General features: G+C 37.6%; 6 protein-coding genes across 6 annotated transcripts; 3 read left to right on the forward strand and 3 right to left on the reverse strand.

The window, feature by feature from the left end:
• Positions 1-10,135: 10,135 nt before the first annotated feature.
• Positions 10,136-11,019, forward strand: GCK72_006466 (uncharacterized protein; the record flags this gene model as incomplete). Its single annotated transcript, XM_003113719.2, has 2 exons — positions 10,136-10,729; positions 10,774-11,019. 2 exons carry the CDS (start codon positions 10,136-10,138, stop codon positions 11,017-11,019), a joined length of 840 nt encoding a protein of 279 aa, XP_003113767.2.
• A 4,899-nt stretch (positions 11,020-15,918) lies between these two features.
• Positions 15,919-17,771, reverse strand: GCK72_006467 (uncharacterized protein; the record flags this gene model as incomplete). The annotated part of the gene is made up of 6 exons (XM_003113417.2): positions 15,919-15,992; positions 16,040-16,203; positions 16,254-17,111; positions 17,156-17,246; positions 17,295-17,592; positions 17,646-17,771. The coding sequence occupies 6 exons, from the start codon at positions 17,769-17,771 to the stop codon at positions 15,919-15,921; spliced, it is 1,611 nt and encodes a 536-aa protein (XP_003113465.2).
• A 1,013-nt stretch (positions 17,772-18,784) lies between these two features.
• On the forward strand, positions 18,785-20,656 carry GCK72_006468 (uncharacterized protein; the record flags this gene model as incomplete). Its single annotated transcript, XM_053725640.1, has 8 exons — positions 18,785-18,907; positions 18,958-19,058; positions 19,109-19,217; positions 19,433-19,569; positions 19,618-19,772; positions 19,831-20,085; positions 20,133-20,377; positions 20,420-20,656. The coding sequence occupies 8 exons, from the start codon at positions 18,785-18,787 to the stop codon at positions 20,654-20,656; spliced, it is 1,362 nt and encodes a 453-aa protein (XP_053589834.1).
• A 152-nt stretch (positions 20,657-20,808) lies between these two features.
• Positions 20,809-21,063, reverse strand: GCK72_006469 (uncharacterized protein; the record flags this gene model as incomplete). The annotated part of the gene is made up of 1 exon (XM_003113771.2): positions 20,809-21,063. The coding sequence occupies one exon, from the start codon at positions 21,061-21,063 to the stop codon at positions 20,809-20,811; it is 255 nt and encodes an 84-aa protein (XP_003113819.1).
• A 332-nt stretch (positions 21,064-21,395) lies between these two features.
• GCK72_006470 (uncharacterized protein) lies at positions 21,396-22,264 on the reverse strand (the record flags this gene model as incomplete). The annotated part of the gene is made up of 3 exons (XM_053725641.1): positions 21,396-21,875; positions 22,028-22,090; positions 22,151-22,264. The coding sequence occupies 3 exons, from the start codon at positions 22,262-22,264 to the stop codon at positions 21,396-21,398; spliced, it is 657 nt and encodes a 218-aa protein (XP_053589835.1).
• Positions 22,265-23,058: 794 nt separating this feature from the next.
• GCK72_006471 (uncharacterized protein) lies at positions 23,059-26,126 on the forward strand (the record flags this gene model as incomplete). Its single annotated transcript, XM_003113667.2, has 12 exons — positions 23,059-23,160; positions 23,211-23,321; positions 23,368-23,446; positions 23,491-23,538; positions 23,592-23,695; positions 23,742-23,933; positions 23,979-24,311; positions 24,359-24,719; positions 24,775-24,885; positions 24,931-25,658; positions 25,703-25,950; positions 26,018-26,126. 12 exons carry the CDS (start codon positions 23,059-23,061, stop codon positions 26,124-26,126), a joined length of 2,526 nt encoding a protein of 841 aa, XP_003113715.2.
• Positions 26,127-26,134: the final 8 nt, after the last annotated feature.

Consider the following 26,134-nt stretch of genomic DNA (forward strand, 5'->3'; position numbering starts at 1 on the left):
GGAGAAACTACAAAAAAAGTTGTGAAAGACTTTCGAAAAACGGAAACAATTTGGTTTTGAGACTACTGTAGAATCGTAGTTTCTTGTTTAGAAAGTGACGATTTTTAGTGAACATTTGTCATCTTTTTCTGAAATGACAGGGACTGGAAGAAGTGAAAAACAATATAAGTACTAGGAGATATTCTGAGATGATCCTGACACTTACTCACAATCCAATCATCCAACATCTTTTAATCACATCACTGTGCACTCAAATAATAGAAAAATAGAAAAAAACTTTGAACCTCGAACCGAGAAAAAGAACAAAAGACGATGCCAGATTAGGGCTTCCCCGAAGAATTCTTCGGAGAGAGAGACAGTTTTTCAAAAAGTGATGTAACCTTTCTCTTCTCAAACTTTGCACTATTTTTCAATCTTTGCAGAAGTTCTTTTTTCGGCCGCCCGGTCATTTGAGTGACACATTTTGAGTCAACAGAGAAGTGTAGGAGAGGGAAGAAGAAGGAGCAAAATGTTGCGTGTTCGTGGGAAAGGTGGGCATATGGGAAAATTAGGTCAGGAGCTCGTGATATCGTTTTGCAGAGAGAAAGGTGTGCAAAATCAGAGATGCAAATGTCTGATGTAAGAGAAAGAGTTCGAATGTCTGAAAGCGAAAAACGTGATGAATGGAAAAGAAAAGTTGGAGCTAGAAAATATAGTCAGAAACTCCAAACTTCAGTTCGATTGTAAATTTTCAAATGTTAGAGAAATCATGCTTCCCAGGGAGGCTACAGGGGTGTGATCCGGAATCAGAGAGCCTAAATTACTCAATATTCTAACTATTTTTTCTCTGAGACACGACGTTCCTATTCTCGAACCCCCATTTCATAATAGGGGTTTCCAGAGGAATTGTTTCAAGACCGCTTGTGAATCTCCCGACTGAGGTATACGATAGACTTGCTGTGTTTGAAATAATTCAATTCAGTGGAGTTCCTGACCTGACCGTTTCGAATCAGAGTAAATCAACTTATCAGCGACAGAATCCAATAAATTATGTACTAGTCCCCACGAACGCCTACACCAATCTATTTCTGAATCCCAGACGTCGAATTCTCTGATTTCTGTTCAACTCGGAAACATTCTGACTCTCAAATCCTAGTGTCACATTTCAAGTTATTTTTAGCCGACAGCTGTAACATTCCTTGCAGAATATTTTTACGAGAAAACTCTCAACTTTTCCGTGTTTTTGTGTCCAATGGAACACCTGTCTCCCCATCAATCTCAGTCTATCCTCCTACATGTTTCATCACCGGAAATCCGAAGGACTTGGGCATTGGTCAGTCTCTGAGTATCAACAACACAAACAACAATAAATATATTTATTATCCTTCCTGGAAGCAGAAAGAAAAGCAGAAAGATGAGATCATGATGTTCATTCATCCACCCGTTAGTATTCTAAGTGTGTTCTGTGTCCCATCATGGTCTGGTCAGAGTATCAAGGTGTCGTCGAACGGAGCCGACGCCAGCGGACTTTTCGAGCGATGTCTGGATCCTCCATATGCCATACAGTGATATGCATCATTTCGAGGAAAGAAATAGAGAAGACGAACCGGAATAAAAGAGAGAGAATGTAGTAAAAGTCGTTTTCATGTTTCTCTTTTATATTGAGGTTTCATTCTCAACCATTTAATTTGTCTAGACCCCGCCTTCGATTCATCAAGCAATTAGAAACCGTCCGTGCACAGAAAGAAGACGGTTTTGAATGAAATTCCTTTTTTTCCAATTTTTGATCAATTTAGTTTGCTGGTTAGATCAAGTAACCAATGCGTATCTTATTAGAATGTCGCCGTGTAGATAAGATAAGAATTGCCGAATGTTTCGAGAATACTGTAAGAGGCTGAGATTCCAAAACATATGTCTTGAATTCTGAAAATCAAACCTATGAATCCAAAATCACCGGATCGGACGGAAAATGTCAAGACACAACGAAACACATACTATAATCTCGCTTGTGACTTTCTTCCCTTCTGCTCTCTTCAATCCAATCCCATCTAATCTTTGGGACGAGCAAATCGAAAAGTTTCAAGACTTGTGGTCTATTGGATTATGCATATAGCAAAATAAACAAGATGACTGGCTAAATCCGATGACACCTCGGGACAACACGAGACAATCTTTGCTGGGATGAAAGAGATAAATTTGAATATCCGAAAGGATTTGTGTTCCCATGTGACACTTCTTTATCTTTGCACCCTTGTTTATTTACACAACATTCGGAACTTTATGTCTATTTGTTCTGATGTTTAAGGACAAAATGTGGATAGAGGAAGTTCATGTGATATAAAAAAAAAAGTTATGACAGACATGTTGACAAGTCTGTAACAATTGTCACTTGTCTCTGCCAAATGAATCATTTCTTTTTGTGTCTTCTTTTTCTTCGAATATATGGTTTCCCGACGGAAGAAACTCTGCAAACCAGTGTGTGACCCTGATAAACTAATTCGGTTGTTTACTAGTTAGTTAGCATATAATGCACTTACGAACGGTTGATCTCAATTTGCCGCCGTTGAGAAAAAACGAGAGAGTTGAAGATGATAGGAGAGATAGAAAAATCGGGAACACCGGCAAAGAAATCGGCAACAATTTTTCAATTCTTCGGGCGAGACGATGTCGTTTCGAATTATTTATTATATGGGATGGAATGATCGAAAACGAAAGGTAGACAGATCAGATCAATTTATTGTTTTCAGAGTCACTTTTTATAGAAATTGAGATCAAACGTAGAAGTTTTTTAAAGACAAGTACAAATTGAAAACGTGTGGATGCCGTTCTGAAATAAGTTGTGACGTCTTCTTATAATATACTCTCAAAGAGAAATGACAACTAACTTCAACTTTTCCAATTTAGAATGGATTGAATCATCAAAAGGACGGATCTATTTCTGATACAAAACAGAGTCAGAATACTAAATATCATACTTGTCAAGGGCCGGGCCGGGCCGGGCCGGGCTTTTTTTTCAAAACTTCAGGCCCGGCCCGGCCCGGTCCAAAGCCCGGCCCGGCCATGGCCGGCCCGGCCCGGCCCCTCAGGCCCGTCTTTTGGAGGGAATTTTTTTTTTCAAATTTTTTTTGAATTTTTTTTTCGAATTTGAGTAAAGGTGGACTAAGTTCAACTCTGATTTTTTTCATAGAATAATGTATGTGTGTCTGAGCTCATTTTCATATCGAAAGAAAATTTTCAAAATTTTTTTTGCAAGTTTTATAACATAATTACTTTCGCCATTCTTCTATTGTTTTCTTCCACGGCTACAGAAATGTCCAAACTGTTTCACCGTTCGATCTCAGCGGGGTTTAGACCGAATTTTTAAATTCTTTCGATAAGGAAATGAACTCACGAAACCAGATAGATTATTCTGGAAAAAAAATCAGATTTGACCTTAGTACACCTTCAAGATTTTATTACCGGAGGTGTCTCGCTCAAAAATTCAGACAATCTTTCGAAAAATATACTAAATCACCATGAAAAAGTATAAAAAACGAGTAAATTTGGAAATTTTTCCCCATGAAAAATTGAACTTTTGGAAAAAATTTTAAAATTTTTCTCAAAAATCCCATGTCCCTGAAAAGAGGGGCCTGAGGGGCCGGGCCCGGGCCGAAGCTTTTCAGGCCCGGCCCGGCCCCTCATTTGACAAGTATGCTAAATATGTACGGCTAATACAGAGGATGAGAAGGATGAACTTGAAGATTTGAGTGCTATAGTTTATAAATTTGTCATTCGGGAATAAACTTGTACTGATCACACACAATATAGATTGTGAGATCTTAGAATTCGACGTCAGAAAATGTTTTACGTGGCTATCTAAAATCCTGCGTACGCTTGAGTTTTATCGATATGTAGAAACATAGCCAAAAATTCGACTTTTGGCAAAAAATTCCAAAGAAAAATCCAAAAATTCCGATTTTTGTACTGTGACCCGGGTCGGGCCGGTGAAAATTCTCAAATCGGCCCGGCCCGTTGCGAGTCTGCAAATTATCATTCGAAAATTCTGGAAGGCAAGGTGACTACAACAGTAATTGTCTTCACTAAAATCATCTTCATCTGAATAAACGCACGTCACTTTCAGAAATCATAAGGTACTGAAAGATGCAAACCTAACCATTATCATCATCACTGGTTTTTGTTTTTTTCTTATTGTTTCCCGAATTTCATGAGAAAAAGTTTCAGATTACCGTACTCTTGAGACCATGACGTGGCTTTCTATCCAGACAATTCCTCATGATCTGTGCACATTCGCCTCCCTCATCACACATCACGTCTCCAGAGGAGAAATACCAGTCTCAGTGGCTTCAATCTTTGTGTTCAATGCTTCTCACCTCGTCATCGTTCCCTCATCTTCTCTCGGGAGAAAGAGCATCTCTCGGGGGCTCCCGACTCTCCGTCTCTTCCCGTTTAGAACTATCTCATTTACGATGACTAATGTTTGTTAGCTCAATGATGTCCGCATTTTGCAGGACGGACTGTGCTGGATACAATAGGTGTTGCCGCGCACAAAAAATACGAAAAAATAGTCGGAAGGAGGGGAGAAAACTGTTGGGAAAACGAGGGACCATCCGTTTAATCTATGTAATTTTGAAAGAGAACTGAATCAATTTCATTCTTTGATATCTTGTCTACCGGAACTAACTCAGAAATCTTCTAATCCGTTTATATTATTATCAATATTTTCATATTTTCAGAGTCTAATCCTAATTGCTTAAATCTAATCAAATATCACTCTTTTTCTTCTTTTGTTGACTGCCCAACGTCATGTTTATCTTCTTTAACCAAATAATCAGAAACATCTTCTTCTGCTCTCCCCAATCCAGACTTCAGATGGGGCTCAAGAAATCAGACAGACAGAGAACGTGTCACTCTTTTCGGCACGTCTGCTCAGTGAGCAACGTAGAAAATTGGATAAAACTCTACGAGGACGACGGAAACGGAAATTCTAAGAATAGAACTCTCTTCCGGTTCAAAAATCAACGGGTAGGCGGACGAAGAGTTGTTCTATTGAACTGTCTCTTGAGTTTAACTCCGTATAATTTTATTGAGGGGGAGGCAGTTTGTTGGAAAATTGAATTCAATGAGTTTAACTTCTAAAAAAGAGAGTCGACGTCAAAAATGTCTTCTGAAGGCGAAGACGTATGAATGAACATGTGTATGTGTATGTGTTGCATCAGAAAAACAAAACACAAAATGTTTTTAGTGTGACCTTCCAGGAATGCCAATAAGGGGTACTTGAATTATGGAAATAATACAAGGAGAATCTGGATTATTCTGAAAGTACACTGAAAGGGTAGTCTAGTTTTTCAATTTATGCCAAATTTCCATGCCATCAGGATTCAATTCTGCAACCAAAAAAAGCTCAAGCCTTTCAGAAATCTTAGGGAACTTTCCTCTTGAAAAACAGCTCCAATGCTTCCAGAATTTTCAGCAACATTGAGTCACCTATTATTTATTATTTACCTACATGTTGAAAACCAGTTGAAAACGGAATTTTCATATTTTCCAAAGCTACAATTTCCCATGTTTGAAATCTATTCCATATACAAACATTTGGCATCTCCGATCCTTTCTGACTAACTGTTTTCTAATTCTTTCCAGTTGCAAAATAATGAATCACTCATCATAAACAAAATGTTGCAAATCAGAAAATAAAATGGAAAATGTCTAGATTGATCTCCGAGAGACTGTTTTCCTGTCCGTCAAATTCCGAAATATCATTTTGTTTATTATTAAAGAACCTGTCCTGTTATCAATTGAAAGTGAACACCCAGTTTTGCACTTTTACACTTTTCGAGAGAGAACTGATAAGACGAAAGTGATAGGTTTAAGTTTGCATAGGGTGTTGGTTTGAAGAATAAACAAGAGAGATCTGCGATCTATGTGTCATTTGACTCATTTGACGCCGATCTGACCATAACTACATATGATCCTGAACTGGTCTTTTCAGTCAACTCGTGGGAACTTTTTTATTTAGGAGAACCAGACATTGCGGAGGCTTGAATTGCTTGCAAGTGTGATCTTTATACTTAGAGGAGTACTTGATGAATGAATTGGAATTGTTTACTATTAATTTTACAAATGTTACACAACGAATAGGTTCATGAGATCTCTAGTTATGGAACAGAATGTAAATATAAGAGGAAAGGGGTTCGGTATTGGAAGAATCGTCTGGGAATCATAAGGCTCCAGAAATTTGAATATTCTCACTAGAAAAATAAGACAATAGTTCCAAATTCTGGATATTGTAATTCTAGGGAAGGCCTCCAGGTGACCGTGAAGTTATGGAACACCTACATCATTGGAAAGCTGAGTAAAAGCTGATTTCAAATATATATCCAGTTTTTGCTCTCAAAGTCGAGAAAAACCTTTCCGAAGTGTGAGAAATATCGGCAAGGTAATATTGGTAACTGTTCAAACTTTGACCTCGTTTTTCTCGAATACCAGACCTCGAGAGCAAAAACTTGATATATGTTTGAAATCAGCTTTTTCTCAGCTTTCCAATGATATAGGTCACGTACCATAACTCCACGGTCACCTGGAGGCTTTCCCTAGTCAGATGTAACTGATATTCAGCTTCTTCCAAATGGAGCCCATGTCTTTTGGTATTAATGAGAAGTTTAACAAAAACTTTCGACTTCATTTTTGCAACTTTCAGATGCATCGAATAACCAGAAACTATTTCAAAACTGTTCTGAAATTCTGCCAATAGAAGTTCACAAACCAAGGACCCACTAGTCATCTGCTTGGATAATAAAACTGCGAGGCAGAAGCATGGAATGTTCACGAATCGTGACATTCCACACTCATCGTGTCAATGAATTCTGTAGCTTCTCTTGCGAAATATCTCTTTATTGTGCCACGAAACAACGTCATTTCGCCGTCTACAGTCCCATTTATGAGATGTTAGAGAGGAGAGACACAGGAGGTCTAACACTCGATTTCTCGATATTTCACACGAAAAGAACACGACGTATTTCGTCATCTTTCTCTTCTTTCTTTTGCAGATTTATCAATGAGGGTGATCGGAAATGAGGGAGAGATCGGCGGCGAAATGAAACGAAAATGAAGAGTGATTTGTGAACTTTCTTTTGAAAAAATGACGACATGATTGGAAAATTATAGAGACAGAGAAAGGAAACAAGTTGGTCTACGAATTGAAAGAAAATAAACAAAATCTGGAAGGAAATTTATATTTATAAACAAAGGAACAGTGCCACGTCATTTTGAAAAAACGAAAAATAAATAAAAAGAAAAAGTATAAATACAAAAATAAATAGACCTCCCGAACTGATCTGGGTCAAAAAAAAATAGAAAACAAACTGTTTCATTCTACGACATTTCGTAATCTTAACGTGAGAAAGAAGACGTTGAATACGATGGATATTTATATGGGTTAGTCGAAAAAGGAAATAAATCAGATACATGACACGTGACTTCTGATTTTGATTTATGATCTGGCAGAAATAGATGATAGCTATCCGGTGTTCTTCCAAAAGATTAAACCATGTTTTGTTATAAAATGAGATCACTATTACTTGACGAACGAACAGACTTTTCCCCCTGTGTTGGCTACAAATCCATTGGACTTTGTTCCTAGTTACCAGACTGATTATGGAATCAAAAGAGGCTACATTAAGTGATCACAACAGGAAATAGGGAAAAAATGGTCTGATCAAGAAATAAACATGAAGTGATTTTTAGATACAAAAGCAGGAGAGGGGGAAGTGTCAAAGAGCACAATTTGATGTTTTGGATTGTTTAGGGAAGGGGAAAACTAAAGTTTTTAGAAGGGTTGAAGAATGATGAATTCTGGAAAATGGGTTCTCGAAGTTGAATATTCGCTCTGTAAAAGGCCCATAACTCAATGAAATAACCAGTCATTTCCCTCTCTGCAGTATCGAAATACCGTAATCCAGTGACCCAACTAAAAAGTTATTCATGAACTGAAAGCTTGTTGTTCCCCGGAGAGATCCTGAAGTTTTGAGATGATGCAAATTTTCAGAAACTCCAGGTCATTGGTGGCCTATCACCCGTTAGGGGTATTGAAACAATCACTGAGTAACGAGTAATTTCTTGCACCTAATTCGAATGTTTATGAATCAGAATTCATAATTAATCGGGAACACCACATACTTGCTTTTACAATCATATTCTACCCATGAATTGAAATCATTTGTATGGCTACCAGTGTGCTCTATTTGGGTTTCGAATCTGAATTTAAAGATTCCTGGCTTTTTTGGATCAGATTCAGAAAAAACCACAAAATAAGGGCCTCAGGAGTCCTAGCACATATCATAATGAATACAGTCTTTACCAAGTTATCCCAAATCTTTTCTTCTCAAAACTTTTCATTATGTGAGTTCAAGCGGCGATAACCCAGAAGTGAATTCACTAACCTTCCTCGTAAAACTGATGTTTTTAGCTTTATGCTTTTCGAAAGTCAACTAATTCGTCATTTCCTCGTAATATTCCTACCATCAAGAAGATAAAACCAAAGTGACGGGAGTTCCAAAAAGATCCAACTTAGACTATTGGATAATACGATGAGTAACTGTCTTCTCACCCCCCATTCAGACGTCTTCCGGGGGTTCACTTGTCAAGATTATTGTCTTTCTTCTCTTGGGACAATCTTCTTTATTTGCAGACAGCACAGACAGCTTCCCACTCAAAACTATTTCAGCATCATTTCATACTGTTCAGTCAGAAATTCCCAACAGGAAATAGATGCTATTTTGCGTTCGAAATCCGTCTAAAGATTAGTTTAGTCTCTATCTCTCTCTGGGAAAGAAGTCTCCGAATTTCTCAAATTTTGGTCAACTTTGAATCAAACCAAACATGAATACATCATCTTCCGTCTTTTTTGAAAACTTTCGAAATCCTGAAATACGATAAATTGTGTGTCTCAGCATAAAATGACGAATGTTCGGAAGAAGAAGACAAATCAAATTAGTAAATGTGTGGACATGATGACTATTCTATTTATTTGTTCTGCAACACATTGAGTCAAAAAATACACAAAAAGTGAGATCAAAACGGTTCACGGGAGGGACATAAATCAACATTTCTGGGAAGTTTTGTGGGTTCACGTGTGTGAAGTTTATTTGAACTTTTGAATGGTTGATATATGTGAGACAAGATATCAAGAGGGAATAGAAACCGATTACGTCTACAGTATACCAGAGGTAGCTTTGTCTCTCGTCACTTTTTTGAATCTTATGATTAACGGTGATCTGATGGCGGCGGCGTGATTGAGATTCTCAAAACATTGATTCCTTTTGATTTTTATGATTTTTGATTTGATTTTCGGAATGGGATGACCCCGGTACATTCAAGGCGTTGTCTAGAGGGGAAACTGGAAGTGATGGAACAAAATGTTCATAATAACAACAATTAAGGAAATAATATTGTAGTGTGATCTCAGATGGTGGGATATTAGGTCAATCCAAAAGTATGGTATTTTCAGAATCTCAAAGTTACAGCACTCTCCAGTAGACTTGTAATTCTAGGAAATTGTCAACCAATATCATTTTCAAGGAAGACAGTCTGTGTGAATTCTACAATGAATTATTTTCAGTCCAAGTTGAAGTGACTTCGTTCCGAATCTTCAAACCAGTCTTCAGAAAACTCAATTTAAATTTAAAAAAGATCATAATTCCAGAAGTACAGTTTTGGTTCGCAGAAACATGTTTTCCGATTTGATTATCTTTTTCAAATAACGCATTAAACATTACAATCAACACTTCCAGAACAAATGCTCCTAGTCCATCCGTACTTTTTCAACATGATCATTCTATTTCAACCAAAACGAAACCACTTCATGAATATTCCTCTCCGTCATAATCGACTTTTTGATTTCACTCTCTCTCTCTTTTTTGTTAAAATGAAACAGTATACTTTGGCCTATTCAAATAACAAACATCAGTTTAGTTTCGACTGTATAATCCTATTGTTAATCAGAACGCAATGCTCTTATCTTTATATATTCAATCTATTTTGAATTCAAAAAACTGGAACCTAGACACATTGTGAATTCAATATAAAACGTGTCACTGATCAGAGCATCCATCATTTTTCCTAGTTTCTTCTCCCCATCCCAATTCAATCTACTTTTGTCATGGCAACTGCACCAAAATATGAATTGAAAGGAAACCTCCGAATGCGTGATGAACCTGATCCAGAAGTTGAAGCAAGACCACAAAAAATACCGAAAACTGTGATGGTAACTGGAGCGAATCGGGGAATCGGATTGGGTCTAGTTCAACATTTTCTGGAATACGATGGGATTGAACTTCTCATTGCCACGTGTAGAAATCCAGAGAAGGCGGATGAATTGAATAAATTGAAAGATGATAAAAGACTTCATATAATTGCATTGGATGTGGATGATGATGACTCAATTAAGAAGGTATTCGATGAAGTTTCTTCGTTGGTTTCATCAAATGGACTGAATGTTTTAATCAATAATGCTGGAATACTACTCCCCTATGAAGTCGACGGACCGATGATCTGTCGAAAGACAATGTTGAAACAATTAGAGACAAATTCTGTTTCAGTGGCAATCGTCACTCAAACATTTCTTCCTCTTTTAAAGATTGCATCAAGTCTGGAAGAGGGTGAAGAGGTTCGAATTGATCGAGCAGCAATCATTAACATCTCTTCAACAATGGCTTCAATTGCGAAGAATGATGGATGCTTCTCGGGGCCAATGGTAAGAATTTCGAGTGAATTCTGAAGAAATCAATCAATTTTCAGACAGCGTACCGAATGAGTAAATCAGCTCTCAACTCTTTCTCTCGTCAATCATTCATGGAACTCTCAAAATATCATATTCTCGTCACTTCGTTCTGTCCTGGATGGGTTCGTACTGATATGGGTGGTGAGAATGCAGATCTTGATGTGAATGAATCGACACGTACTCTTTCTGCAAACATTCTTCGCCTCGATTCTCGAAATAATGGACTTTATTTCGACAGATTCTTGCATCCAATTCCAAATTAATATAGAGAAGAGCCTTCTGTTTGTTTTCCTTTCTTTATTCTAAATAAATCTGTGATTATCTCGACATTTTTGTGAAAATTTTTTCATAAAGCTTTAACTTTTTTGCATTCATTATTTTTCTGAATTTAATTTCGCTTCCATTCCTAAACTAAACCAAATCGCTGATTGACGTCAAAACATATGAGTAACATAAACAAAATAGACAAAGAATTTTTGATTTTTGAAGGATGCTGCTCCATGTTTTCGTGACCTTCAACTTCAATGAGCACCGCGTTGTTCGATCCGATCAGACTGGATTAGAGTAGTCTGAAATTACGTTGCATGATGATGTCAGGTGCAACTTTGACTACTGAATGAACATAGAACAAAGGGAACAGGAGATTAGTGAAATTACGCAGCCAGCGTGGGAAAAGCAGAGATTTGCAGATTAGGGAAGTTAAAGCTTGCAAATGCAAATGAAAATTGAACAACAACTTTTATGAAACAACGAGGGGACCGGTAAAGAAGAGAATTTGATTCAACATGGCGTAATTCATGGAACAGAGTGGAAAGTTGGATATTTCAGAATTAAATTCCGAAATAGGATTGAAACAAGATAACTATGAAACTAGGAAACAAAATAACTATGAAAACTAGAAATTGGGATAACCGATACAAAAAATGGTGTACAGAATGAATGTAACAGAGTGATACTACTAAAAAACTAAAGTTCAAAAGAGTCATCTATATTAATTTCCTCATAGGCTTCCTCTTCCTCCACTTCATCTTTCTCGAATCCTTCTTTATTTTTCTTCGATGGAGTACCCAATTTTGGAGTAATCAATCTCTTTCTGGATCTGGTTCTTGTTGGTTTTGGACAGTACTGAAAATATTGATTTTTAAGATTAAATTACAAAACTATAATTACTTCAAAACTGTCATCTGATTCTTCAGCGACTTCGTCGTCGTCCCATTCCTGTCGATTCTTTTTCTTTCTTGCCGACGAAGTTGACGATGAGGTGGCAATCATTTCTTGCGAATCGCTTGCTTCCAGTTTGACTTTTTTCATATCGACAGTCAGTGGCATACCCTTCATTCTCTGATGCAAAGTGATCAGATTCTCACAATTCTTCATAAATCGCTTGAATGCAATTACAGTTGTCTTTTCGGCATTGAAACGTACTGGCTAAAATAGAGAGCTTATTGTAAATTTCTTATGTTTTTCATTCGCTTACCGTTAACGCATCAATCAAATGATCATGGAGTTCATTCAATTGTTCCATCGGGACACACACCAATTGCAAAGAAGTAGTCATAGCAGTGAAAACGTCACGTATAAACCATGCAGATGGCAAAGATTCGGATCGTGATATCATTTTATGAGCCAATTCTACTTCAATGTATTTCTCATTTTCTTCTTTCTTTTTCATCTCTTCTCCGTCTTCTTCAACTATTGGTACACTACTGATTGTGGTACAAACGAGCTCTGTCATCTCAAGAAGATTGAAGTTTGCGTCGTGCTCATTTGTCTTCGATACTTCATTGACAGCTCTTACGAATCCATTGAGAAGATTCGCCCTAAAATATAAAATAGTTGGAAAGAAATCATACACTTTCTCTCACTTTCTATAATCACTTTTGACAGATCGCTTGCAGAATTTGTTCATCATTTTCGCTAACTGATAGTTTTGATTTCTCTTTTGGAAGGCAATAAGAAGAATTGAACAATACATCTTCGGCCATGCATATCGTCCATGTGATAGTATACTGAGACAGTCTTGTACCGCTTGAACTAGAGCAACTCCTTGCAAAGAAATCAATGCTTTTTCAAATAACTTCGCCAGAGCCTCTTCAGCGCTTTGCTCGTCTTCGTGTTCGTCACGAAAAATTGCCATTGCGGTTTTCGGGAATTCGTGTGTTTTGATAACTCTAACCAGAGTGTGAAGCCCAGTTGATGTGAGAACTTCATCATCTCTCTCGATTAGATATCTCGTCAACTTTATATATGGTTCACAATTGGTGAAATCTATGACAGTCGCAAATCCGATAAGCTCCAACCCGACCTTTTTGATCGCTTTGTTCTCGTTCCCGAGTAATGCTGGAATAATTCGTTGGAACAAATCGGTCATTGAATCTGTTGGTTTTTTGATGTCTTCATGCTCGCAAGTTGAAAGAAGCATGGTTGCACCTCGCAAATACATTCGATCGGATACCGTATCGCTCTCCATTGCTTTTTTCAAACTTGGATTCTCTTCGTCATCTTCATTTGTTTCGTGAAGCATCAGTTTACTTGCTGTCTTGCAAACCCAATCACACAACTCCTCTGTTTCGTTCTCAGATTCGCACAAATCAAAGCATGTCGTCACCATTGTGGATATAGAATCATCAGAAAAGTCGAGATCCGCATTCTCCAAAATTTGAACAAGCGCTTGTTTATAAATGAGCTTGTCGTTTCCTGCATCTCCATACTTGACAGCTTTATTAATAAGATGAATTATATTATAGAGCAAGAGCTCTTTGCAACTATCCGTTGTTTCGTCATCTTTCTTGAAATATGTATTACAGAACTCTTTGAGATGGTATACGAATGTAGTGACGTCTGGGAGGTAGAACATAAGAGCACGATTACGGAGATGATGTGAATCGATTCGATTATCCGATAATTTGAAAATTACATCTACAAAGCATCGAGTGATGAAAATTCTCAAAAATGTTCTTCTGAGCTCTGATTTCGGATCGGTGTCACTATAAAATGACAATATGAAATGAAGAACAACGAAAACTTTTGAGTTTACCTCGGCACAAGTCTGAATGTTGTTCTGCGCATCAATCCAACAGATTCACTATCTTTTGCTGTTATTTTGAGACAGTCTTTCATGAATTGTTCGATATCTCTGTCATTCGACTGTTTCCCGGATATCTGTTGAATGTATCGAATAATTGTGGACTTCATCTGAAATCATGCACTTCATGAAACATTCGAATGAACTGCCAACTTACGAAGACATACACGGCGATGGGATCAGCAAAGGGATCGAGATATTCAAGAATGATGCTTGGAAACTGCTTTGGAATCTCGTGTTCGGCACCTGGAGCAGGGAAAATTGATGGACTGACAATATCCTCTCCTGCAACTTTCATCCAAGATTCTACGAGACGTTGATGAATGACTTCTTGAATTCGAGCTGAAAAGAAATCGTGAAATTATTCGGTATGGGTTCTTCGTACCGCTTTCACTATCACTCAGGAGATTCACAAGACGGAATCTTTGATTCTCCGCAAAAGATGATAGATGAACATCGGAAGCCATTCTGAGGATAATTTCTTGTCGAACTCTGTTGTCTTTGCTTCTTTCAATATAATTGATACATTTATCAATTTCCTCTTCGTTGACAATATGAATTCGACGAGCTATAGTCAACCTCACAGATTCATCGACATCGTGCATACTCTTCCACAGCACTGCAATTATTTGTTTGAAAGGAACTGTTTGGATCACTTACTATCGTTCACAGTCAACTCATCTCCATTCTTCGTTTTGCAGACAGTATCATGATCATAGAGAGACAAGGCGACCACTGCTTGACTTCTTACTTGAGGTGATTTATCCATCAGAGATTTCGTTATTCTTCCCAACCATCTCTTGTGAACACCTTTCGGAATCACGTCTTCTTCTTCTCCTGGATCATCATCAGTGAACAAGAAGATATTATCACCACGCTCTCTCATAGCATCTTCATACTTGTTTGCTTCTTCTTTCAAACATGAAACTAGACGAATAACTCTAGCCCGAACCGATGACTCAATATTGAAATACAGCGAATCAATGAGTTCAATCAAGTTGTTTAAAAGATCATTGCACTTCATGGATTTGTTCTTGACCGATAGTTTTGTAATGAACAGAAACACGATTTGTTCGATTTGATGGGCTGGCTGCTCTCTTTGTCGAGCATCAAGAAGAACCGATTCAAGTCCACGAATGATTAACGCAATGACAGAGTTGATTTCTACGTCAAACATTGTTGACTGCAAAATGCTTAGCCTAATGAAAAAAACAAACTTCAAATTTCTCACCTGGAACACGATTTTATTAGCAACATCGAACAGAGCGATCGCAGCTTGTTCACCTCTGGAGAGAATTTCAGCCATCACTCTAGCAATTCGGGAAGTCAATACATTCATTGGTACTTTCTCTGAAAGCAGAATATCTTAATAAGTTTTAAAACTGCTTAACACCGAACCGATTGTTAAAAGATTGAAATCCTCCTCTTCTAAATCCAATTCGCGTTCCTCTTCGCTTTCTTCTTCTTCGTCACAGTCATCGTTTTCTTCTTCCTCTTCTTCGTTTTCCTCATCTTCAACGACAAGGGGAACCGCTGAATTGCCGAAGTTCTCTTCTCCGCCTAGCTCTTCCATTCCCGGAACAGGATCGTCAAAACTATCATCTTCTTCTTCTTCATCCGGAGCTTTCGTTTTTGGAACCATGTCGTCGAAACTGTCATTTTCTTCATCGTCACTCTAAACAGAGCAAAAAATAAACTATCGCATGTGTTCTTACTTACGAAGACATTACCAAGGTGATCACCGGATTCCATTTTGATCTAAAATGTTTCTGTTCTCTGTGCATTTTCCTCCGTAAAAATAATGAGTGTTTGATTTCAAATATACAGTTCGACGAGAAACAGTAATAACAAATTTTCCATTTTATGAAATTCTAACATAGTATTACCAACTGAAAAAATAATAATACTTACTAAACACAAAAATAAAAAATAAAAGAAGTAACAGTACAAATTACGATAAGTTGTCTACAAAATGCACAGAAAAAACCAGTAAAAGAAAACATTGGTTGCATGATAATTAAAGGTACATTGTTGATGAGTTGGAAGTTGTGAATGTTACAATATTGTGGCTGCTAGTCTAGTGACTTCCAGACATATCCGAATATCCGTAGTTCATGACCAGTTGTTTTTGGAAGTATTTATCAAGCTTCGCTGAAATAAAAAAGGTTAGAATTCACTAAAACAGATTATTTCAATACCGAGAATGTGTTTGCCGTGTGGGAACTGGCGCAAAACGGGGATGTGAGATCTGACAGTCAGAATCAGTTCGCGACGTTGATCGGAAGTTACTTGATCGAACATCTTCTGGACCACGTAGTTAGCGTATTGGTCTTTCATCATTTGGACAACGATTGGCATACAACTGAAATTAGTTGTAATAATATTTTTTATTGAATTTTTAGATCAACTCACCCCTCCGGTTGACTGCATGCGGCTCTCACCAGCATCGCCTTATGATTAATTGCTCCTCGTTCCAAACATTTTTCAATGACGTTTGATGAGTATTTGTGTGTTGAGAATTCGAACAAGTTATCAGCAACACGATTGACGATGAGCATTCTATCAGCATCTGATCCATGAAGAATAACGTGTTGAACAACGTAGTTTCCGTACTGATTATTAGCAATATCGTCGAAACGTTCGTGTATACGTTCGATGACCGGTCTCGTCTGCTGCGGGATACAATGTTCCAAGCAACGTTGTACTACACGACATCCATAAGGATCGACTGACATATCATAAATCGTGTCAGGATTTTCCAATAGTGTACTCACAATGAACTGAACGTATGGTGGGCTGACTTTCTCTATAGCTTTTTGAATGACGTGATTTCCGTTCTGATCTTTCATGCAACGGTGAATGACGTGACGAACTCGAGCGAGAATTTTTATTTGAAGTGGCTCACTGACTTTCTCCAAAGCTTTTTGCAAAACTCGACAGGCATACATTTGGAACGCGTACTCTGGGATACGATCCACAACAGCATCAACAAGACGAGCCCAATGTTTCTCTTCTCCGTATTCGAAAAATTTCTGTACGACGTAGTTGCCGAAGATGTCGTCGACGAGTTCGGGAGCATGTGCGACAACTTCATCAAAAATCGCATCTTTCTCTTTGCTGTCACAAAACTCTAGTTTTTGCTGTATGAATCTGGAGCCGACTTGATCTTTGGCAAACTTGATCACTTGTCCTCGAATATCAGACAACTTCAGACCCTTCATCGGGTTAGAGCGATATCTGGACAAAAGGTCGTCAGGAGATGTGCTTTCTCTGAAAACATAATATTGATGACTGTTTTTATAGAATAAGCAAACCTGCTAGGAGGAGAAAATATGTCTGTGGCGGAAGAGCACTGCACTGGAACACGCAAAGTGGGAGCTTGGTGAATGGGGATATCGGTACATGCTGAAAATAAAAAATTAGAAATGAACAGACGAGGGTATTTAAACTAACAGTGTGATGGCAGTGGAGAGGTGAGCGAGAACATCGAAGGCGCATTCCAATTCGGATTCAGGTAGTTATTGTTCATGCTATTTAAGTGAAGACTCATGTTGTTCAAGTGAAGACTCAAGTTGTTAATAGGGATGTTTTCCTGAGCACATGCACAAGATGGTGGAGTGCCAAACATGTACAAGGTGTTTTGTCCAAGAACTTTTCCTCCTTGATGCATGTAAGTGGAGAATTGAAACTCTGGAGTATTTGGTAGAAGTTCATTTCTGACATTGTTAGAGATGTGACGACCATACGATTTCTGAAAATATTGGCATTTTATCTTTATAAATAAGTTGAATTCTGAGAACTTACTAAAGGAGAGGAGCCACAAACACTGTCCACTATTTGTTGGGCACCTATACTTTTCACAAGCGACTCAGTCGGAGAAGCCACCGGTTCAGACTTCTGTGTGTTTGCAATTGAAATTGGTCGACTCATAAAGTGCAAAGAATACCCTGAAATGAGGTATTTGGGACAATTTTTCGGTATTATAATTTTAATAGATTATTTTGAGGGCGAATGTGAATATAATTATAATTAATAAAATACAATCAAATTTCCAACAATATTTTTAAATGAAAACTGTGTAAAAACAGTTGAAAGAAAGGGAAAAACCCGATTTTTCGAAAAAAAAAAATTTGCAAAAAGTTTGAAAAATACAGTAACCTGTGTTTCCGGTGCAAGACCCTTCTCTCGCCAGATGATTATGCTCCTTTGAAAGGAAAGAAAAAACGAGTAAATCGAAAAGATTAGATGAATTTATTCAACAAATAAAGTTACAAATATGGAAACACAAAAATAACTGAAATAAAAAATTAACTTTTTGACGTTCTGTATTCGAAACAAGAATATCGATCTGTTCATGCACCCTTCCAAGAACGCTCTCCCTTTCCCACAGTGTGACGACATGTTGTGTTTTACTCGGTCAACGCGTGCACCTGTTCCCAAATGTTTCTCTACAATAAAACAGATATTTCAAGTTTTTATTGAAATCGGATAACCGTTTCAAAAACTTCAAAGTGTGGAGAGGAGCTAAATGCAAATAGTCGTCAAGATTCTCAACAAATTTGGTATTTTTTCGCAGCCGTTCGCCGGTCATCGTCTCAAATTACCCACTCGCCCTTCTCTTTGTCATGTCTCTTTCTCAACAATTTCAGGAGGAGAAGTGAATAGATTCTGTTTGCGTATATTTAATTTTGGAAAACAAAGCCGCACATCGAAAAAGGTTGCAGCCGAGCGTACGAGCGTATTGTGTACGAACATAGTGTGAGCGTCTGATTGCATAAGGTGAATGTTCGTGTAAAGCAGCTTCCGGCCGTGGGAACAACACCCTCTGAGTTTATGTTTGTGCCGAGACGACGCCCCTCCTTGTCTTTTCGCAGTCCCATCTTTGTTCTTGCTTCGTAACTCGAACTCATCACGATCAAATAGGGTCTGTGATCTTGTCTGCCATGGTTTTGTGCTTATATTACTTTCTACTTGTATTCCCTTTAGTTATACATTCTCTTATTCTTAACACACCACCTGAATATCAACCTGGATATGGCTATGTCGGTCCAGCATGTGCAGTATTTGTGAGTGATTCAATTCGTAGACTACAGTATACCTGATATGATTTGTTTAGGATAGCACTCTATTCCTTCATGGAGTTTCAAAAAGAAAGTTGAGCGATCATGAAATTCATATCTTCAGATCTTATCAACATGATTTGAGTGCATTCAAAGAGTTAGTTGATTCTGAAAATAAACGTACTGAAAAACAAAATAAATTTCTAGTTCCTCTTCTTCATTTGATTCATTCGAAGCTTCTTTTCCAACAATTCCAAAGTTTTGTGGAGGATACGATGACTCGATCGAAGTGGTTTTAGATTCATGTATCGTTCGGGTAAGTTCCTTCTGAAATTCTAATGAAAGATTCAAGATTCTGGATTGAGGTCTGAATCTCTAACATTCATGATATCAAATTCATCTCGTTCTTGTAACAGTTTTATTCAAGAACTGCCGATATGTGGACCTGATTAATCTATGCATGTTCTGAAAATCAGTTCAGATTCAAACTTTTCACTCCTTCAACTTGAGTCTGATTCCTAATAATTCCAGAATAATCACGTCTACGTTGGTGACCATCTGATTCGTCCACTGACAAATTTTGAAAAACAGAAAATTCAGCTTGTAAAAATGAGAAGAATGTATGGAGAATCGAAGAGAAAACGTAGCAGAAGAAGTTCGAAACCTCTGTCAGTATCAATAACCAGACTCAAAACAAAACAACTATTCATTTCCAGACCAGGGACTCTTCCACAACGAGATTTCAGCGAAATGCTTCATAAACTTCTGAATATCAATTCTACAGTAACCTCTCGATTCCTTCCTGTTGTCAGTCAAAGTCCTCTTTTTGCAATGGAAGGTCCGTGGCAGAATTTGCTAGAACTCGGGAAAGGTGATTCCCTTTCTTCGAGTCTTGAAGACTAATTGCATGATCTTTTATCAATTTTCAGATAAGGATATGATTGAATTGTTAGCTGCATCTCAATTCAAACCACAACAACCATCACCGCCTCTTCCAATGTCTCCAGTCGTGGATATCACTAAAATTGATTCTCCGTATAGAGCAACATTCACAACAATGAAACCGAGAAAATCACAGAAACCAGAGAAAAAGAAGGATATTTTCAACGTGTTCACGACCAAAACGGCGCCTCAAACTACAACGACTACTCAATCCACGACGACTTCAACAAGTACCACTACAGGTACAGTAACCCATTTATGAAAACAATTTCAAAAAATTTCTGTTTAGTTCCTCCTACAACAACTACAACTCCTCGTTATATATCTCTTCAAACTCTTCCATCTAAAACAACCACGAGACGTCCGATTACTGAAAAAGTCAAAAACCAGCATTCTTCTGCATTATCAAATATCCAGACAGTTGTTGACCCGATTATTCTGAAACTCATTTCAAAGGCACTCGAAAAGAACGAAATGATCGATGAATATGCGTTGAAGCAAGCTCTTTCAATGCGAAATGTGGAAACTACTACGGTAATTTGATTTTTTGAATCTGAATAATCCTAATTCTTTCAGGAAGCTCTTCCACTTCGATTCATTATTCCTACATCCCCTCCATCGAATCCATTCCAAACTTCATCAAGAGTTGGAGGACTCTCTCATAATCATCTTTTTATTCCTCATCAACCATTCACTACTCTCGTGTCTTCTGATTCCAGATACTCCGCTCCAAACCCTCTTTCCCATAGACTTCCCAACGAGATTTGTCGAGTTCATATGAATTCTAACCCCTTTCACCAATATAGAGTATGAGATATTCCCATCCCGGAAACACTGACTATTCCTCTCGGGTTATCCTTAATTCTTTCATTTTTCAGGCATCTCGGTTGTTAAAATCCAAGTATTGGCTTTTTGTACTTTTCAAAAAAAATTGTGAATAAATTATCAAGTTTCATTTTATGGGATTATAGTTCGACGTTCATCGTTTGTCCTTGAGTTTTCACAGCGTCGCCATGTTTGTTTTTGAATCCGGCACGAAGCATCTCCACCTCATCCTTGATTTTGAATCCTTCCGTTGGCGGTGGAGCAGTCACTTCGGTTTTTGGAGTTGGTGCAGCTGGAGTCGTCTTCTTCTCTGGTTTACTATCCTGGATGACCACTTTGTTCGGATTCGGTCCCTTGCGACAGCTTTTCGTGCTCAACGTTTGCATTTTGCTCATTTTGAACAGCAAATAATCGATTTTCTAAAGAAATGCTGGAGGTCGGCATTTTAAGATGTTCTAAATGCTAGTAAACTATGCTGAAAATAATTTTTTCACGTTTATTATTTTGATCGGATATAATTTTGATCATAACTTTCTAGTTTGAATTCGGGTTTGTCTTGATCAACCTGAATGTCTAAAATAAATGTTTGCTTTATATACATAAATGAACTCCAAAATCAATTTTATCGTACATATATGTCAGATCGCGTGAAAATACCAGTTGGAAAGTCAATAATGCATGAGAGAGGGGTAGAAAAACCAGAGAGAAAATCGATATCATATTGGAATCATATTGGAATAGCGTTTTCAGCAGAATATGAGTTTTTTGCAATAGCTTCTCGTTCAGCAATCAGATCATAAACGTCATAAGATGATTTCATTAAACGATCAAAACGTTCCTTCCGTTCTTCTCGATTCCATTCTATTTTTGGTGTATAACTGGTAATTGGTGGATTGTCCCCATCTTCCAACTCGTCGATATCATGGTCACATAACTCATCCAAACTAATCGGGTAATTGAAATCATCAGCAATTCTAGAAGCAGGATCAATGGGTGGATACTCATCCCATTCTTCTACTTCAAGTTTTGCCATTTCTTCTGCTTCGACAACCTTCGGATCGATGAAATCAGTAAGAGGCTCCTTATCGAAACGAACGACAACTCGATCAGACCAGTTGAGCATATCGTCAGCAATAATATCACATAAAGAATCCGATGTCTGGTATCGGTCAACAGTGTCGATTGGCGAGCATGGCGTTTTTTCGATCTGAAACTTCAGGAAATGAAGAGTTACAAATATATTTCAGCACTTTGTTGAGACTATTAATATTTAATAAATCTAAAACTGATTTTGTCTCGTGAATGAGAGAAACCAATTGAAGAAATTATTTCAGAACACTAAAACCAGATTCAACAAACCTCTTTTTGTTTTAGCGGCTGCTGTTCTTCCAACACAATATCCTCTTGTTCATCTTGGAAAATCTCAAATCCAACATTGGTTAGAATAGTTTATTTCATAACCGACGACGTTGACATCCGAACAAACGTCAAACTCTGAAGTGATCTGGCTCCTGGCGTTTTCGATTCGTTAACTATCATTCCAACACCACCACGAGATGTAGTCTTTTGTATATCGGCCGGCTTGCCGAGTTTCATTTCTGAAAACAAAACATTATGCTATGAGACCAAGAATGAATGGCTTACAAAGACGTTGCTGCATTGTGTATGGCAACGGTAAGTTTCCTGTGTCCTCAAATTGAAGATCGTCCATTTCGGATTGTGCTAGTATGAGTTGCTGAAAAGAAATTAGTGATAAATGAAGAGTAAACGTTCAAACTGAATAACTGAGATAAAATGAGTATTATTAATTAATATTAAGGGGGCACAGAAATCAATAAATTCGAAGATGCGTCTCTTCCACGGCACGTTTGCAATAGAAACTACAGAATGCCTTTGCATGCCATCTTCTACGGGCACCGAAAGTACGCAAGCAGAAGATGCGTCAGCCCACTCTGACCCGATTCTGGCTTATATTTTTCTTTTCTATTGGTGGAGAATATTATTTTAAAACCAACAAAGAAACGGGAAAATTAATTTGAAGTTGAATTATCAATTTATCTGACTGAAAACGTACTTCTTTCATTCTGAAAAAAACTACTGTCTCTGATCGTGGTGAGATTCTTTATAAAATTGTCACATGTCCCTTTAATCGAATTACGGTTTTTAATATTTTTCAAATCGGGCAACATACAGAAAATATTTCTATATTTATGGAGTTTTTGCAACGAAGTCAATCAAGTAACATCACTCGCCACTGAAAAATCTTTTAAAGCATAGTTTAAAAAAATATAATTTTTATATTAATTCAGTTCAAGTGTATTTAACCTGTTTTTTAACCACTCTTTGCTCAAAAATTGAATTTTATATATTCTTGTTGCAGATCAAATTGGATGACATCTGGAGCAAACCAAACGAACTCAGCGGAGAAAAGCAGAGGCAAACAGCTGCGAAAGCCGTCAAAACGCCCCAATAATTCTGAAGGTGGCACAGAGGTGTGGAAATAAATAATGCAACCAGAAGGAAACACAATTTTTTATTCCAGGCAAAACAGATGCGTGGAGACAATGAGTATGTAGATGAGGAAATGGATGACGTTTCTACCAGTCATAACGGCAGAGAAGTAGATACAAACGGCCTGCTGGAGAACTTCATGGTAATAAATTATTTCTCAGAAACTATTAAAATTTATCGTTTTCCAGAATCAAAGAGAGAATGCGTCACGTTCTGCTGCTAATAACGAGCGTATAAAGAAGAAAATAGTGATAAAAAATTTCAAAAGTTAGTGAATCGTTTTTCCAACTTTCTGAAATTTATTATTTCAGCTTGCTCCTCAAAAGATACACTTGCTGCTGGGTACAATGACATCACTAGTAAGTCAATTTTCACAAACAACGCGCGTGTAATAAATTGTTTTTTTTTTCAGATGCAGATGGACCTGTCGGAAGAGATTGGGCGGTGTTATCCGACAACGTTTATGCAATTCTTGAAGACAGGAAAACTACCTCAACACTGGAAATGCTCTTCAGTGTTAGTTTGTTTTAAAAAACATTTTAATAACTTTTGTTGTTTTCAGAAAGTGAGAGCTGTCTGCGATAAAAATCAATCAAAAAACCTTTATGATCTGATCGTCGTTATTGTTAATAATTACGCAAAAACGCTCAGAGAATCGTTGAGTTCAGTAGAAGAAGTTCCTCTATTAGAAGACAATTGTGAACAATATTTGATGAAGTTCGGAAGTATTTGGGAGTCATATCCAATCAAAATTGTGAGTTTTTTCTTTCAATTCCAAAACGAAGAAAATTAATTTCAGAATTTGATAAGAAATATTTTCCTCTATCTCGATCGAATTGCGTTGAGTTCTACTGATTCTGAGATTGTTCCGTTGTGGGAAAGCTTCATGCAAATCTTCCAAAAAGCGTTCTTTCCGGATGTTTTCAAAGAATTCAAAACGATTAAATTGTTCAGTGCACTTTATATGGCAATGCAAAAAATGATGGGAAAATATCCGGTTGATAGTCCGCTGAAAAGTCTCACTGACATGTTGCAAACAGTTCATGTAGGAGAAGTATTTGCTAATTTTCTATTAACTCAGTTGAGAGAACATTACAATAAAGAAAGAATTGAGAAAGTCCCAAATATGACGGTTAGTTTTAAAATCATTCGACGAAAAGTAACTGTTCACTTTTTCAGTGTAACGAGTACATGACATACGCAGAAGATCAAATCAATCGTTATTCAGAACTTATAAGATCGAGTTTCGATGAGCCACTTGCTGTGAGAGAGGTTCGAACAACAATCACAAATTGTTTGATTCAACAAGCTGTTCCTGAAATTCTAACGCATGATTTCGATGCTCTTCTCAATTCTGGAAACATAGTGGATATCAGCAGAATGTTTGATTTATGTCGTCAGTGTATTGGAGGAGAAGATGAAGTTCGTGCACAGTTCTCGAAATATATGAGAACTAGAGGAGAACAACTTATCACTACTTGCCCGGACAACGAACTTGTTACGGAACTTCTTGCCTTTAAGAAGAAAATTAATGTCATCAGTAAGTTATTTTCAAACAATCTAAATATAATATTTGTGAAAAACATTTTTTACAGTGGCTGGAGCTTTCCACACAGCAAACGATCCAACCAAAATGAGACAATGTCTCTCCGATGCATTTGAATTCTTTGTGAACAAGAATGTCGACCGAGCTGCTGAACTCATATGTAAGCTTATCAAGTATGGAATTTCAGACAATTATTATTTTCCAGCTAAGCACTTCCATACTCTCCTTCACAGTGGAAATAAGCATGTAACAGACGAGCGAACTCTCGATCAAATGGTTGATGATGCCATCGTTTTATTCCGTTTCCTTCGTGGAAAAGATGTATTTGAAGCATATTATAAAAGAGGTCTTTCAAAGAGACTTTTCCTCGAGAGAAGTGCTTCTGTTGATGCAGAAAAAATGGTTTTATGTAAGCTGAAAACGGAATGTGGAGCCGGATTCACATATAAGCTGGAAGGAATGTTCAAAGATATGGATGCTTCTGAGAATCTTGGACAACTCTTTGTCAAGCATCTCGCACATATGAACAAAGAGAAAGTCAATTTCACAGCTAGAGTCATTACACCGGAATACTGGCCAACTTATGAAACGTTTGAGATAAATGTTCCGAAAGAAATGAGAGACACTCTCACTGACTATCAAGATTTTTATCGCCTTCAACATGGTAATCGTAATGTTAGATGGCACCATGGACTAGCTTCGGCTGTTGTTTCTGCTGAGTTCCGACCAGATTTCAAGAAAGAATTAGTGGCGACAATGTATCAGACAGCTATTCTTCTCCTTTTTAATAAATGTGAAACGTGGACTGTTGCTGAAATGGTGGACTGCACCAAGATCCCAGAAGTGGAAATCGTTAAGAATATTGTGGCTCTGATTGGAGGTCGCGACAGACCGAAGATCTTGACTATGATTAGCGATGCGTCTACCGGAAAGGTTCGTTGCATTTTAACAATTCACAATCTATAGTCTTTTTTCAGAAAGAAAATATATTGGAAACTGTAAAAGTATCAAAATTCACAGTAAACTCAAACTTCAACGACAAACGTTGTCGTATTCGAATCACTCAAGTTAATATTAAAACACCAGTCGAAGAGAAGAATGATGTCGAGCAGGAAGTCAATCAGGATCGACAATCTCATATTGATGCAGCTGTGGTACGAATCATGAAGACTCGTAAAGCGATGACACACTCAGAGCTTATGACAGAAGTTGGACAACAGTTAAAGTAAGTTTTCTGGTAGATGAAATAATAGTTTGTTCAAAAAATCCGTCTCATCCCTCATATTTCTCAGGTTCCCAGTGAAAGCAGCCGATATCAAGAAGCGTATCGAGGGACTCATCGAACGTGATTACTTGTCTCGTGATCCTGAAGATGCAACAAAGTATCGATATGTTACGTGATTCTTCTG

The sequence above is a fragment of the Caenorhabditis remanei genome, chromosome II (genome assembly GCF_010183535.1).
Source record: "Caenorhabditis remanei strain PX506 chromosome II, whole genome shotgun sequence".
NCBI classification, from domain to species: Eukaryota; Metazoa; Nematoda; class Chromadorea; order Rhabditida; family Rhabditidae; genus Caenorhabditis; species Caenorhabditis remanei.